The 15,226-nt window shown below is 42.1% G+C and overlaps 1 protein-coding gene across 7 annotated transcripts in view; it reads left to right on the forward strand.

Annotated features, from left to right (window-relative positions):
• Positions 1 to 15,226, forward strand: part of CPQ (carboxypeptidase Q) — a 390,372-nt gene that overhangs the window by 288,313 nt on the left and 86,833 nt on the right. For all 7 annotated transcript variants that reach the window (XR_012502314.1, XM_074353133.1, XM_074353132.1 and 4 more), the window contains one exon: positions 14,534 to 14,625. Coding sequence is in view for 6 of the 7 variants with exons in the window: in XM_074353133.1 (XP_074209234.1) it covers positions 14,534 to 14,625 (92 nt within the window). In the remaining variant the exon portion in view is untranslated. The remainder of the gene's footprint in view (positions 1 to 14,533; positions 14,626 to 15,226) is intronic.

Genomic DNA, 15,226 nt, shown 5'->3' on the forward strand with positions numbered 1-15,226 from the left:
AGAAGTAGACTTGAGCAACATGGTGGTGAGTCAGGCCAAGGAGAGCTGGGAAGCTGGGATGGCTAGCCCAGTAGACTCTAATTATGTGTTGCTTGATGCCTGGACATTTTAGACGGTCTGCTTATATAAATGTGTACAAACGTACCTTCATCTTGTAGCCAGAGTGGGCCCAGTGCCAAGAAAATAGCTCTTCCCGGGTCTGGGTTCCTCACTTTTCAGTTTTGCGCCTGGCTGAGTGCGTACTTTTCCTTTTGGAGTCTTGTGAGTGTCTATCTGATGATGTCATCTTCATCCGGTGCCTCTGCCGCTGCTCCCTGCGGGACTGATCCCCACGTGTCAGCCCCGCCCACTGGGCTCACTGAGGGGCCCACGGGCAGGCTTAAAGCATGGGCTTTGGGATCAGAAGGGCCGTGCACATGACCATGAGTGAGTTGCTTCATTCACCTCCTTAAGCCTCAGTTTCCTGCTCTGTAAAATAACAACACTTGCATCCTTGTATTACTGTGAGGAAAACTAAAGGAACTAAAGCACATAAAGTGCTTAGCCTACTGCCTTAGCACATAGTAGGCACTCAGTAGGTAGGTGCTAGCTTTCCTTTTACTTTAGCTCATTAGCAAACATCTCTATTCCCTAGTTAGGGCTCTCCTGTCCATATTAGGGTGAGCATGACGCCATGGAAGTCCATCTGGTTTGTATTTCAGGTGTACAACATAGTAATCTGATATTTGTATAGAATACAGTCCATGCAACGTTATTATAAAATAATGACTATATTCCCCGTGCTGTACATTACATCCTTGTAACTGACTGACTTCTTCACATGCTGACCTGGTTGGCTCTGAGGTCTGGGCTGTGGCCCTGGCTTTGGATCCCAGCTGGTCCTATGCACAACATCTCTTTACTGTCCCTGGGGGAGGCCTCCCAGTCACCGGGTACTGGCAGCCTCGGCATGGCCAGCCACTCGGGCCCCTGCAGATCAGCTCCTGGGCATTTGCTGTGCGTCTGCACAGGCCCGGTGCTAACCTCCAGCAACCATGGCACGTCTTCTGAGGCTTCAGAGAGCCAGGACAGAGGGACACCTTCACTTCTGGATTCTTGGATTCGCTGACAAATGCCAGCATTCGTCCTTCTTGATCCAGACACTTTCCACCTCATCTCCTCCATGTCACATCTGACTTTTTCTTATCATAGAGGATGGGTGGGGTCTTAGGAGTGAGTATGGCTTGCTGACAGCTGCCCCAACCAGATGGTGTTGGCAGGAGGGGCAGGGAGAGACAGAGTAAGGTGTCCACATCTTGAGTTTGTGACAGTGCCGTTTATGGTCATGAGTTTTTATTTAAGGAATTAATTATCTACTGGGAAAATTTTTTTCTTTATTCTGTATATTCTTTAAAAAGAAACACAGATTACCGTCTGATTTTCATCTTTTGAAATAGGCCTTAAGACTATATCATATCTGTATCACTATATCCTAGTCATTTCGCTCTCTAAATTTTCTTAATTCTCAACTAATTTTCTTTCTTTTGTTCTTTTGTTCATTTATCCACCTATCTGCTCATCCACCCATTAAACCCGGTGAGACATTGAGCCTTATAAACTATAACAGAAGGTGACAGCTTTTCTCAGAGCACTGTGGGCGGCGTGTAGTGGGAGAGTAGGGCCATGGTGCCTCGAGGTCTGCAGCGCACAGCGTGACTTGTATGCTGCCGTGATTTCTGCAGGCAACAGGCTGCTGGTGTTCGATTTGTTGTTATGCTTTGTGACCATCTCTGTACCACTTCTTTCCTTCCCCACGCTTTCCGTTTATCTCAATCCTTGTTTTTCCAAGGAGGGTTGCACTGGAACTTGAAGAGAGGCTAGAAGCTGGGGACCTCGTGGAAGTCAGCAGGAGGACTTGAAAACAGGCCCTGTCCCCCACGGTGGTGATGCAACACTGTTGACGCTGGACCTGGCCGACCCAGTGAAACATGCACCAGGGAGCAGCCCGGTTACTTCCACGTTGTACTGACGTTCGGGCCCCTGTGGTCTACCTATGCCTTTAGCGTTTGTCCTCAATTATTTTTGTGTTAAGTTTGTCAGGGAATGTTCTCAACGTAAGGGAGCCTGATTCAGGGTGGTCTAGTTGACAAGACATGGACACTGGGTTCCTAACCAGCCTCCAGCACTCAGCAGCTCTGTGACATAGTGCAAGTCACTTATGTTCTTTTAGCCTTTGTTTCTTATCTGCAACTTGGGGTAACACCCCCCAGGTGTAATAATACTCCCAGGTACTAGAGGATTATTGTGAAAATTAAGTGAGATAATGTCTGGAAAGAACTTAGCACGGCGTCTGGCACAGTAGTTAATACCCAGTAAGCCCTCCTCTGCTCCCCTCTTTCCCCCAGCCTCGCCTCCCCACCGGCTGGCCAGCCGTCTCTAACGCAGCCACAGTGGAGCTGTAAATACCTTCACTCTGATGGAATCACTCTCCCCCAGTCGGCTTCTTGATCACCTTTCTGCCCTCCCTTCGGCTCTTCCTTATCTCAGTTATGACTCACCCTCTGGAATTACCTCCATCTTCAAAGACAGTGGAACCTTGATGTTTACAAAATCATTTTTTCTGGGAAGAACTTAAAGCCCCTATAATATTCTTATGAGTTTTTGTTTCCCAATAGGCTTAATTGTTGACAGCAAATATTAATATATTTACATTTGGAGCTTATTTTTCTTGATAACCTTAACAGTAATATTTTCTGATTTTTGAGAAGCCCTCTGATTTTTGTGTGCAGAGAATGTATTTTGTTGATTTGTCTAACTGGATGCTAGGCTTATAATTTTTTAGATTTAGTTTGAATATTTCTGGAGATCAGGTCCCCAAAATGGCAGTGAGTCTTCAGGAACCCATATGGAAGATAAGTTACTCTTTTTCTCTGTCTCTTACTTCTTTTGAGTTGGTCATGATTTTCAGACCCAATAGTTCAAGACATTTGTTATTCCTGTTGTTACAAATCTGGATATTGAAGCTTTGTTCAGATTCTGTTTGTCTTAGTGTCTGACTGTTTATCTCCATCAGCCTAGAAAATGTCCTTCTTTGCTTTGGTCCCATTTCTCACCTCTACTGACCAAACATGTTTACCCAACCAACCGCCTATAGGCCATATTCTTGCCACTCTGTCTCTTGAAATGGGACAGTGTTAGATGGAATTTGAAGGTGCTAGTGTAGACCTCTGAGGACAGAGACAGTAGCTTTGTTAGAGTATATTCTCTAGTGTGAGGGTTTCACCTAAAAAAAAGACAGAAGGTAGAGGTTGCACAGGACTGATCAGATCTTTCCATGAAGCTTATCACCTGGGAAGGCAGTAGCCCAGAGTGGCTAAGAGCAAGGATTAGGCATCAGACAGTCCCTGATTAGGATCCTAGCTCTGTCATATACCAACATTGTAGTATTGGGCAAGTGACTTAATTTCTGTATTTCTCAGTTTCACTGTTTGTAAAAGGGGAAGGTACTATTACTTGTTTTGCAGAATTGAATCAAGTCATGTTTCTGAAATTATATGATATAGTGTCTGGTATGGTACCGAGTGCCCGTAAATCATGACCCCCTCCCCCCGTCTTGTGCTGAGTGTTGGACATCCCTAAATTGCATTAGTGATGCTGTAAATGCCTTTACTACTCTGTCATTGCTCTCCTCCAATTCTTGTCCTTATTACCTTTCTGCCCTACCTCCCAGTTCTACCCTTGAACCTAGTTCAAGTCTCTCACTGGTGTAACCTCATTTTCCATCCAGAGCAATGATAACTTAATTTTTAAAAATTCAGTTTTCTTTAGATAAGTTCAAAGCATCTGCAACAGGATGATGGTGATGGCAGTGACGATAAGCATAATGTGGGAGTTTCGCACTTGCTTTGTCTTCTAGATTGTAAATTTCAAAGAGCATGACTGTCTTCAGCCCTAAATCCCTCACTCCTGGACCAGCAATAGTTGTTGAACGAATTAGTCTGATATTTCAAGCTGCTTTGACTATGCCATTTAATCTTGATTTCTGCAGTTAGTCCCAATGAGTATTTGCTGATTTGTAGGTTCACTTCCCTTATTACAGAATGTTAGTTTCTTCTTTTATGGAATAGAATTTTTAAACATATGCTTGTACGTCCAAAGATGGGCCATGATGATGTGTTTTAATGAGTATTAAGTATGCACATTAAATATAAATAAGTTAGAACAAGACAGGAAATAATGTTCTTGAAATGTTGTGTCTACCGAGGGAAAAAGAAATTTAGTAGGTTGATTTTAAGGTTTGAGGACAGGGGGTCCTGGGAAAAGTTCTGAGAATGGAGGCATCACATTCCTTCCCACACTAAGCACATAACTCTGCATGGGTTTGGTTTCATTTCAGAAGCGAAGTGTTCACAGACTCTGAAATGCCCTGTAGGCTTGGCGCTCAGAGGGCAGCAGTTAAACTTGGGGAGCCTTTCTAAGATGACAGTCCCCTGAAATCTAAAGTAAATTTTTACAAGTGCCTATAAATAGCCTAACAGACTGTATAAAATTTCTCTCTTACCCTAATGGCTTTTATATATGATGTGACATCATGACCCAGAAAAGTAAGAGGTCCATAAGGTCAGATAATCCATTATCTTGGCAGTGCGAGGTTCATAAATTTTGAAGCATTGATTTCATGAAGACGCCCTGAGTTTTCTCTAAGTTTTCTTTTATCTGGAGAATACAAATGTGTTCACACTTCCCATAACTGAGGAATGAAAATGTTTGAGATAAACAACACCTCCTAGAAGGCCAAAACCCTCTCTTGAGAAGATGACTATCTCACGTCCCTGCGGGCAGAGTTCAGTATTTGCAGAGTCATCAATGGTAATATTCTAGATCTAACAGAGATGCAAAGGTTCCAGGCTATTTCCACGTTCCAAACCTGCCCAAGCCCAGCCTTATCTCCAGGCTTTACTTTCCCTTAGACAAATGCAATTGATAACTGATTTAATGTTTAAAAAGATCCTCTGTCCAAAAGTTCTTTTTACAGATCTAATCTATACCTGTCTTGTTTCAGCTTAAAATAGTTTCCATTAGATGTGCTAATCCACTCCATTGCCAAAAGGGTGGAACAGAAGATAGCAGCTTTGAAGTTCAGAGGAAGCAGAGAGTAGAGCAGGCAGAAATGGAACTGGGTCTTGAAAGATGGTTGGGATAGGGTAGATCAAGAAAGAAAGGGAGGGCAAAGAGAATGGGATAAATGGTGTGAGGAAAGCACAGAGGCAGGAAAAAAATGAAGAGGCCAGTTTAGCTGGAAGTGAGGCTTTGGGAAAGGGAGGAGCCGAGGCAAGTCTGGAGGAGCAGATTGAAACCAGTCTGCATAGGGCCTCAGACACCACACTGAACAGGAAACCAGTGGCCTCAAAAGCCAGGCGCTAAGTAGGGCCATCATTTGGGTACTGGAAAATATTTATTCTTTATCTAAAAAAGGAAATGTTAATTTTTCACTAGTATTTGTTACGTGTATTGACAATATTGTATATGCGTCATTTATTCATAAATAGACACATGCACTGATGCATCATGCTCAGATGTTTTACTGGTAGAGATGCATGTTCAGAAAAGTTTGGAGGCAGACTACTGCTATACATGATGAGTGATTACAGAGTTTTCACTTAGCCAGTGACGTGTCCAAAGCAGAATTTTAAGAAGTAAATCTGGCAGCCGTTCCACAGAGAGGCTCCGAGGAAGCAGTGAGCTGGCGACTGTAGCAACTCAGAGGGCTTAAACAGTGGTAGCCACGGAGGGAATGGAAAGATGTACCAGAGACATTTTGATGATCTTGCTCCTTTCATGGTGAGATTTTCCCTCAGCATTCCCTTAGCGATCACTTTGGGAGCCAAGGACGGAGCAATGCTTGAGAAGATGAGTTTTTTATTCAAAACTGATTGCACGAATGTATCGATATGACCAATACAGTCATTGTCTGAAAACTGAAACTTAAATGAAACCAAGAATAAAAATTGTGATTTAATTATTGGTCAAAACCAAGTATAGATAACTGTATAAATAATTTTATACATAAAAAAAATCTTTAAAAATGTAAATAACAGCCTCTCGAACATAACCTTAAGAAGGAGACCTTGCAAGAATTAACAAGAGCAGCTTAGTGGTGGTGCCTTCATTAGAAAACATCTATGCTCCATATCTGCTGTTTGGTGTTGAAAAGGGGTCCCGGAAATTTTCTCATCTCAGTTGTTGGTTGGAGATGCGTTATTTCTTGATAATCCCTGACTCAAGAACAAACACATTTGTTCTTCCTCGCACAGCACAATCTTCACAAGAAATACAATTTAAAGAACCATGTTGGTGAATGCGAATTTGTGAGCAAAGTCGTGGTATTTGTACTTGATTTGCCATCATTTTCTTTAAAATTGCACTATTTGCTTACTTTCCCCTTTTGATGTTTTTGGAAGGTGGAACTCTTAGCAGAAGTATGATTCAGAGTTCAAATCTATCATTAACCAGGCTTCTCAATTTCTCCTTGCAGATACAAACACTATAAATAATGATAGGGAAAAAGAAATAGTATGTTTTAAAATGCCAGCTAGATCAGGCCTGTGATCCCTACATGATAGTAGCATTATCTTAGAAATATATTGATGAAGGAGCCCTACTATCAGGCATTTTAAATAAGAAAAACAAATTCACGTATTTTAATGCTAGTCAGGCATCTGATATAAACTTAACATTTGTCTCAATCGAATTTAACTAGACTACAGATTGAATGTGCGTGTGTGTGTGTGTGTGTATAATTATTTTGGCTGAAAATGAGTAGACTGTAGTATAGAAAACAGATATAACATACTGACACAAAAATCAAGGAGATAAGATGAAACGTTCCACGTTAAGTAGAAGTGAATATTCTCATACACAGCTGGTGGGACTATAACTTGGTAACCTTTCTTTAGGGCATTGGTGACATGTTTCAAGAATCTTAAAAATGTTTATGCTATTGAGACTCACCATTTGTAATTCTATTTCTATTTTCAAGAACTTGTCCTAAGGAGAAAAACCTTAAATAGTCAGCAATAAGAGACTAGCTAAAAAGTTAAGAATCACTTTCTTGAAGAGTATTGATTATAATAGATGAAAGTCATATATGCTATGATTTTTAAGTGGAAAAAGTAGTATAAAATTATATATAAAAATCACTCTATTTATGTATACAAATGCATGCATACAAAAATAAGGAAATACGCTTATAGGTTGTTTTCTTTTCTAATTTTTATTGTTTTTCATTTTAAAAGGATACATATTATTTTATAATCAGAAAAAATATATCAAAGCAAAAAAAATTAAAGAGAGTTGTCAGAGCTTAAAATACAAATACCTATAATTTTATTTATTTATTTATTTAGTTGAAATATAATCGGTTTACAATGTGTCATTTTCTGGTGTACAGCATAATGTTTCAGTCATACATACACACATATATATTCCTTTTCATATTCTTTTTCATTATAGATTACTGCAAGATATTGAATATATTTCCCCGTGCTATACAGTAGAAACTTGTTTATCTGTTTTATATATAGTAGTTAGTATCTGCAAATCCTGAACTCCCAATTTATCCCTTCCCACCCTCTTTCTCCCTGGTAACCATAAGCTTGTTTTCTATGTCTGTGAGTCTGTCTGTGTTTTGTAAATAAGTTCATTTGTGTCTTTTTTTTTAGATTCCACATATAAGTGATATCATATGGTATTTTTCTTTCTCTTCCTGGCTTAGTTCACTTAGAAAGACGATCTCCAAGTCCATCCATGTTGCTGCAAATGGCATTATTTTATTCTTTTTTATGGCTGAGTAATATTCCATTGGCAAATACCTATACTTTAATACAATTAACTGATGGAAATATTTCTGTGACCATAATATATTTATTTAATGATTTGATCAACAAACTATTGAGGTAATAATTTTGTCTACATCCATCTGTGTTACAAAGGTAGGTAAAAGTCACAGTAAGTGAAGTAAATGTGGAAGTTGAAGCACATTAATTAACTAGGCTACTGGGGTGGTTTCATCTGTGTTATTTGGGCTTTGATTTCACAAAAAGAGCAGATCTTAACTTTCTGAACTGAGGAGTCACTACTATGCTTAAGATCAAATGAAAAGGCAGTAGCTATATTTATACTTACATAAATATATTCACTCATTAATTTATTCATTCAGTAAGTCAATAAACATTCATGCAATACTTGTTATATGTCAGTTACTGGACCAGAATTATGAAAAAGAGAAACAAGTAAGACTCAGAAAACTAATAGCCTAGTGAGGAGATCAACATTTAAGTCTGGCTGACAATGAAAATGGAGGTATGTATGAAGTTCTGAAAGAACACTGAGAAAGGAACAGCCAACTTTTCCCTAGAGTTAGGGGAGCTTTCCCAGATAAAGGAATGTTAGTAAAGGGCTTTGTTGAATGAATAGGAGTTTGCCAGACTTGAAGGGGCATTCTAGAGAGGAATCTACAAAGAGCCAAAAATCTGAGATAGTGTGGCATCTCCGTTCAGGGACTGGTAGGACACATGATGTGTCTGGAGCTTAGGATGAGAGGTGGAAGCAGGGTAAGAGTGGAAAACTGGGTTAGGGCCAGAAATGGCCTTCACACCCTGGTAGTCACAGTGTTTCTACTTCAGCAATGATTAGTAGTGATTTTCCTGGCTAATAGAATCATCATCATTATAATGAGATGGAACTGTTCCCTCTGAATTATGGAAATTATAACTGTTATGACCTGCTCCACAAACACAGGTTATAAATATGATCACATCTCTTCAATCTCCGTCTCAGTTAATCATCATCCCAGCCTCCACAGGCCTTATTAGCAGGAAGCCTATTATCTGCTCTTGAGATCCCTGGGACTTTATTCAGGATGAATGGGCCAGTCCTCCTCCAGAAACCTGTGGCTGGATCCTGACTACTGCTCCTTCTGGCTGCCACACAGCATTGTTTGCACCCCTAAGTCACAATGCTGCCCATTTTGGGGAACAAGGTTATAGCTCCCTTGTTTGTATTCCCATCCATAGCTACTATTCTCTAAACCATAAGCTCTGCTAGGTGGCTGGATCTGGAGGAGCTTCTGGACTTGGCCACATGCTAGACTAAAATTAGCCCTTCCCCTGGTTCTTAGGCTGCTATGTTTGAGCCCAGATCAATAGCCCAGACGCCTCTCTTCATCAAAGTCACTTTGTTTTAGCGGTTTCCAGGACCTTCCCTGCCCCAGGACCTTAGTCGCTGTCACCCTGACCCAGCACTTCTCTGATCCCCAGCCCCCCGTCCAGGGAAGCAGCAGTGAGGACACTGGACTTTCCTCCCAGAAGGCCCTGGGCTCCTTTTACACTCTGATTTATCTCCTGCCCAGTGTCCAGATTGTTCCTCCAGATGTCTCAAGAGGTAGCAGCTAGCGAGACGGAGTTTTAAAAAGTTTGTGGCCCTGCCCCAGTGTGCCCCCAAAGTGCCTGATTGCTTTATATTTACACAACTAAGAAAGATACCAAGTGATTCTTCCAAAAACAAAAATCTTCGTCCAAGTGATTTTCTGCCTACAAAGAGAAGTAGCTGCAATTTACTTCATTAAAATAATTACTCTTTGTGTAACCTCGCCCCTTATTTAAAAAATCAGTGATAATGCACTTACATATTATATGATGAATTATGTAACTTGTCCAAGGTGGAAATAGGCCTCACCACAAAACCCATGTGCTTAACCACGATGATTACTGCCTCATGTCACTCAACTTACATGCTAAGATGTCATTATTTATTCTGTAACTCAGACACTACACTTACACTAGTCAGGTTTACTGCAGTAATGGAAATCTCTGAAAGTAGGCACTCTCTTGAATTGTTGATAAAAGAGAGCTGGACGACTAGTGTATTTATGAACTAGTGCATTTATGTGGAAAATAAGTATGTTTACTGTAAGAGAAGATTGTGTTTTCTCTGCAGAGATAGGTCTCAGAAGGGAGAACGGTACTTACACGTATACTGGTGGGATTGAAATGGGGTAAACACCCATTTGGGTTCATGCACTTTGTTAACAAATAGTGTTCTTTAGAATTCATGATCTGGGAAACCTACCTACAAGGCTGGATTAATCTGAGTTTATTTTATTTTGGCCCACTCTTCCTGCAAGTGTAGGACAGCCAGTTGACCTTTTTAATTGATCGGATTAAAGATAGTAACCTCTCAGTCTTCTTATCTTTAAATTTGATAATAATGAAAAATAAACTCCAACCAGGTTGTTTTCACCTTTTCTCATAGGCACTGTTTTCCCAATAGCATTATTATTCTCGTCAAGAAAATGAAAGTGAAATGTATGTATGTCATATTTCATAAACAAAGGCCAAATTCTGCAGTATTATCAGTAGTTTATGTTCTTCTAGAGGAAAACTAATGCTGTAAAATGTTTGTTGTACTATCTGGAGTTCTTAACAGAAATTCCAGGAGGTCAAGAGATCGCCGGGAGGTTGCATCACGTGTGTGGGGGAACTAATTGTCTGTCCTCTGACAGAACCGCAGTGAGACCTGACTCCTGGCCGGCCAGGCCCAGGGGGCTCCCGCTCATCGCCAGTTCTAGGACTTACTTCATGTGCTTGCCGCAGGCTGGTGCTGTCTGCAGCCGAGCCGGAGCCAGAATTATTGAGCTACTCACTCACCCCAGTGTCCCTGCAAGATGAGATCCTCACATTTGACCTCGTATCGCTCTGTTGTGTGGCTCTCATTGTTACTGCTTTATGATTATTGTTGTTGTTATTTTTGTTATTTTATATACTTGAAATTCTAAGCTTTTAAAACCGATATGGATTTGATATACATAATGAATTCTATTATTTACGAATGATAATTATAGATATCCTTATATCAACCTTATTCAATCTTCAGATTTATTAAGCTTTTTGACTTTATCCAGAAACTACAAATTCTGATTGGCCCTCACTTTTAATTTTGGGGGGATTTAATTAGGTTTATTTATTTAATTAGTTGTTTTAATGGAGGTGCTGGGGATTGAACCCTGGACCTCCTGCATGCTAGGCATACACTCTGACTCGAGCTATACCCTCCCCTGCGGCCCTCAGTTTTAAAGTGAGGACATGATTTCTATTTATTTGGATTTGAATATGCTCTGTGTTGGAACGAGGGCGTATTGCATGCTGAAAGGCGTTACGTGTTTTTCTGCGAGTTAGATGAAATCTGTGTTCTTCCCTTGGCTGGATGTGCATATGTGTAAACAGAGATGTCCCACGGCTCCGAGGAAAGAGCAAGGAGGACTTTGCCTCTCCTGGTCCTCGCACAGGTGCTCCCTGTAGAGCATCGGCACAGGCTGAAGAGCTGCGTGGAGCGATGTAGAGAGAAGCCAACGATTCTTGACAGCCTGCTGTGTACTGCGGACTGTGCTTCGTATATAATTTGCCTGCTCTCATTTGATTTTCTTAACAATCCCAGGAGGCAATTACCCTTTTCCTTATTGTGAAGATGAAGAAACTGAGGCCCAGAGAGATTGGGTAAATAATCTAAAGTCACAGGACCAGAAGTGTCAGAGCAGAGAATCAAACAACATTTATTCACATTCCACGGCCAGCACCTTTCTGCGCTCCACGCTGTCCATCGTGGACTCAGGTGGCCTGGGGGTCCGAACTCCACACTAGGTTCAGGGTCTAGTACTGAGTGAAGTTCCATGCGTTTCTCTAAGTTTCAGGGTTTATCAGAAGGTCAGAAAGGAAAAAAGACTTTGGAGCTCAGTCGGGTATTTGTTTAACCACTGGCCTCCTCACCCCTTCCGGTGAGTGTGGATCGGGTGGAGGCTGAGGCTCCCCGGGGCTGGGAGGTGGCCGTGTGTCCCCTCGGGGCCGGCCGCGCACCCATGGCCATGCTGTTGTTTGGAGGCCTTAGCATTCCTCCCTTCAAACCGATTACTTTTTTGCTGTCTTAATGCAACATCACTGGCCATCTGGCTGATTTGAAACGTGGAGGAGACTAATCCTGTGCGGCAATGATCTGCAAGTGGAACGGCAAATCTCTGGGGGTATTCAGGGCATTTGCTTTTAAAAATCGATTTTTCTCTAACTTGTGCTAACTGTCCCTTGATCCTTCTTTAGAAAGTTCCACCGTTTTGATACTGTTTTCCTGGTAGATGCAGAGATATGTAAACAGAAATGTTTTTTTCCCTTTCTTACGGATTTTTAAAAATGTTCAGAATTCTCATTTGCTGTACTTTATCCTTTTTTGTTTTTTCTGCGTTCCAAGCAAAATGTCATTTGATTTAAATTGACGTCAAGCCCATTTCTGGAGGAGCCAGTGATTGTGATCTTTAGATATACTGATTAGCTTTCTTTCTCCAACAACAGTTTAAGCTTGTGCTAACTGTGTGAGTAGATACTTTGACTCTGTGGAGCAGGTGGTGGGCACGTCAGGATTTTTCCTGAGGATTTGAACAAGCGCTCGAATGACTTCAGAAGATGGTCCTGAGTATTTAGATGCCCCTTCTCTCTGGGGGTAAAAGTGTGTGCTCTGTGCCTGGCTGTGTAGTTTCATAGTTCATTCACTGAATGTCTGTCACGTGCCAGACACGTACTGTTTTACATACATCATCACATCTCATTTCATCCTCACAACCATCCTGTGCAATTGTTGTATGTCATGAGCATGTGATTTTCCCTCCACTCTTCAGACAAGGAAGCTGAAGTTCGGGTAGATCAATTTCCCAGTGGTTACACAGCTAGTATCTATTGATAGCAGGGCTCACCAGATCTGTCTGATTTTTTCAACTATCACACTTAGTCTGGAAATGAGCTAGCAGGAAAGGTTTGGGAGATGAGGCTGGGGCAGTGGTAGAGGGGTTTGAACTCTAAGTGAGGCACCACACTTTGGATTCATTTATTCATTCAGTACCTATTTATTGGGCACCTAACATGTGCCAAACAGTCTAGGCTCTGGAGACAACGCATTGAATGAAAAGCTTACATCCCTGCCTTCTAGAAGCTTACATTATGGCTCTAGGTGGCTTTGAGCAGAGAAATGACATGACCTGGTGTAAGTTTTACAAGGGTCCTGCTGGCTGCAGTGCAGACCATCACCTGCAGAGACTGCCACAGGGAGACCAATTAGAAGTGACTGCAATAGTCCAGGCAAAGGGGGTGGGGCTTGGACCAGAGTGGGAGCAGAGGTGAAAGGTCGGATTCTAGATGGGCTTAGAAGAAAACACCAGTGGGAATGGTTGAACAATTGGATGTGGAAATTGCCTGTCTAGGCTTCAGTTGAAACTCAGGTCAGTCTGCATCCCAAACCTGTGCTCTTTTAATGAGTTAAAATGCTCAAGTGTAAAGTAGCCCCACAATATTCAATTTAGTGAAAAACATAGCTCCTTTTCTGCGCCTCAGCACCGGACTTATGAAAGGAGAGGACTTGTTGGTGTCCGGAGGAGGCAGGCGGAGCTGCATTTTCCAGGAGCACTTATCATCCAGGCTGCAGTCGATCAGCCTGCTCCCTTGAAGAGGGCCACGTGCCTGGGTGGTAACACCTGTGTGGTTACCCTTGACATTTGTAGTGCGTCCATCTCCAAGCCATTCACAGTCCTTCCTTATTGTTCTCGCCTGTGGTGGGGCAAGAGGACAGACCTTCTTAATAAGATTTAAGCCCAGTTTCTTGTTTTTCTGCCTTTGTTATTTCTCAGAAATAACATCATCAGGTCCAAATCAGAAACAAGTCAAAAAGTGGAACTTACAGTGTACTGATCACTGTAATTAACTTTTACTGAGCCGACATAGTCAATCAAAAATAAGTTCTAGATATGTCAGACCTGCCAGTAACTTTAATAACTGCGGGATACAAATTTATATTTCCCAGGTCAATAAAATCACCACCAAGCTGTTGGTGCAGTAATGAGATGAATACAGTGTCATCTGCATTCAATTCATTTTCATTGACCTTAAGCGAATGACCTTTTATTTCCAAAAAGGAGAGGAACATGACCATGGGTAAACATAAACATGGTATCTGCTCCACAGTCATTGCATTACTAAGGACAGTGTGGGCAGCTGGCTATACTTGGGGATTTAGACCAAGAAGCAAACTCCTACACACCTTGTCTTGACGTAGAGACAAATGATTGGGTTTCAGTTAGTCACTGGAAGGCCTCATGATCTGCCTAGAGTCTTCTCCACTACATCTTCTGGATGCAATCTAATGTGCCAATGAACTTGGCCATCCATTGGGTTCTGCTGGGCAGGTTGTCCAGTTAAGAATACGATAGAGGCTCTCACTTCCTGGCCTGCAGACAGCAGTTATCACGATCCCTTTCTTCCCTAACCTACCCTGGGGAGCAGCCCCGAGGGTGCTCCTCTGCTGGGTCAGCCACGCCTGGACCAGGCAGCCACACCAGCAGCAGATGAATGTACATGCCTCTGCTTCTCTCCTGCCTCCAGAACTCAGATGAGGGGCCCTACCATTTTTTTGAAAATTCAAAATCAACTGAAAAGTCATTGTTTTATTTTATTATTTTTCTCAGGGCTGCGTCCAAAGAGGACTCTGCGTTTGGTGCTTTGGACTGCAGAGGAGCAAGGGGGAATTGGTGCCTTCCAGTATTACCAGTTACACAAGGTAAGAAAGCAGCCATGGACCCCTGGGCATTTGCACATGTAACATAACTGTAAAGACACCAAAAGCACTGATGCTTTTGGTTTAAAAACTTCCTCTGTTCTCCTGAAGAGACTCTGTGATAGGCTGATCCTGGCAAACACCCCTCGCAGAAGCCTTCTTCATCCATAAAGGAGAATGAGCTGGGGGTGAGCTGGGGGTGCCGTGGTGAAACTGAGGGCTTTTCTATTTCTGCATTAGTCTGTGGCCTTAGAAAAATTCCAACTGCCACATGACTGTTTTCTTAAACTCTTCTAGTTCTGCTATACTCCTGTATGCCAGAGAAAGAGTAGTAGGTTAGCATTCCTTGTTCCTACTGAGCCCCACCCCCGTACCTCAATGTCCCAAATCCTGTGAGCACTGGCGTTTGATACCTTGAGTCAGCCAGGAGCATTGGTTATGGCGGTGGGAATGGCAGCAGCCAGAGGTCTCAGACCCGGGACTGTGAGGACAGTGTGGTTTGACACTGACTAAAATAAGGCAAGAGTGAAGCTTGAGGTAGAAAGTGGCAGTGGAAGGTCATCGGTAGAAATACAAGACCACATTTAAGATGGGGGACAGGGAC

Source organism: Camelus bactrianus, chromosome 25, assembly GCF_048773025.1.
Source record: "Camelus bactrianus isolate YW-2024 breed Bactrian camel chromosome 25, ASM4877302v1, whole genome shotgun sequence".
NCBI lineage: Eukaryota > Metazoa > Chordata > Mammalia > Artiodactyla > Camelidae > Camelus > Camelus bactrianus.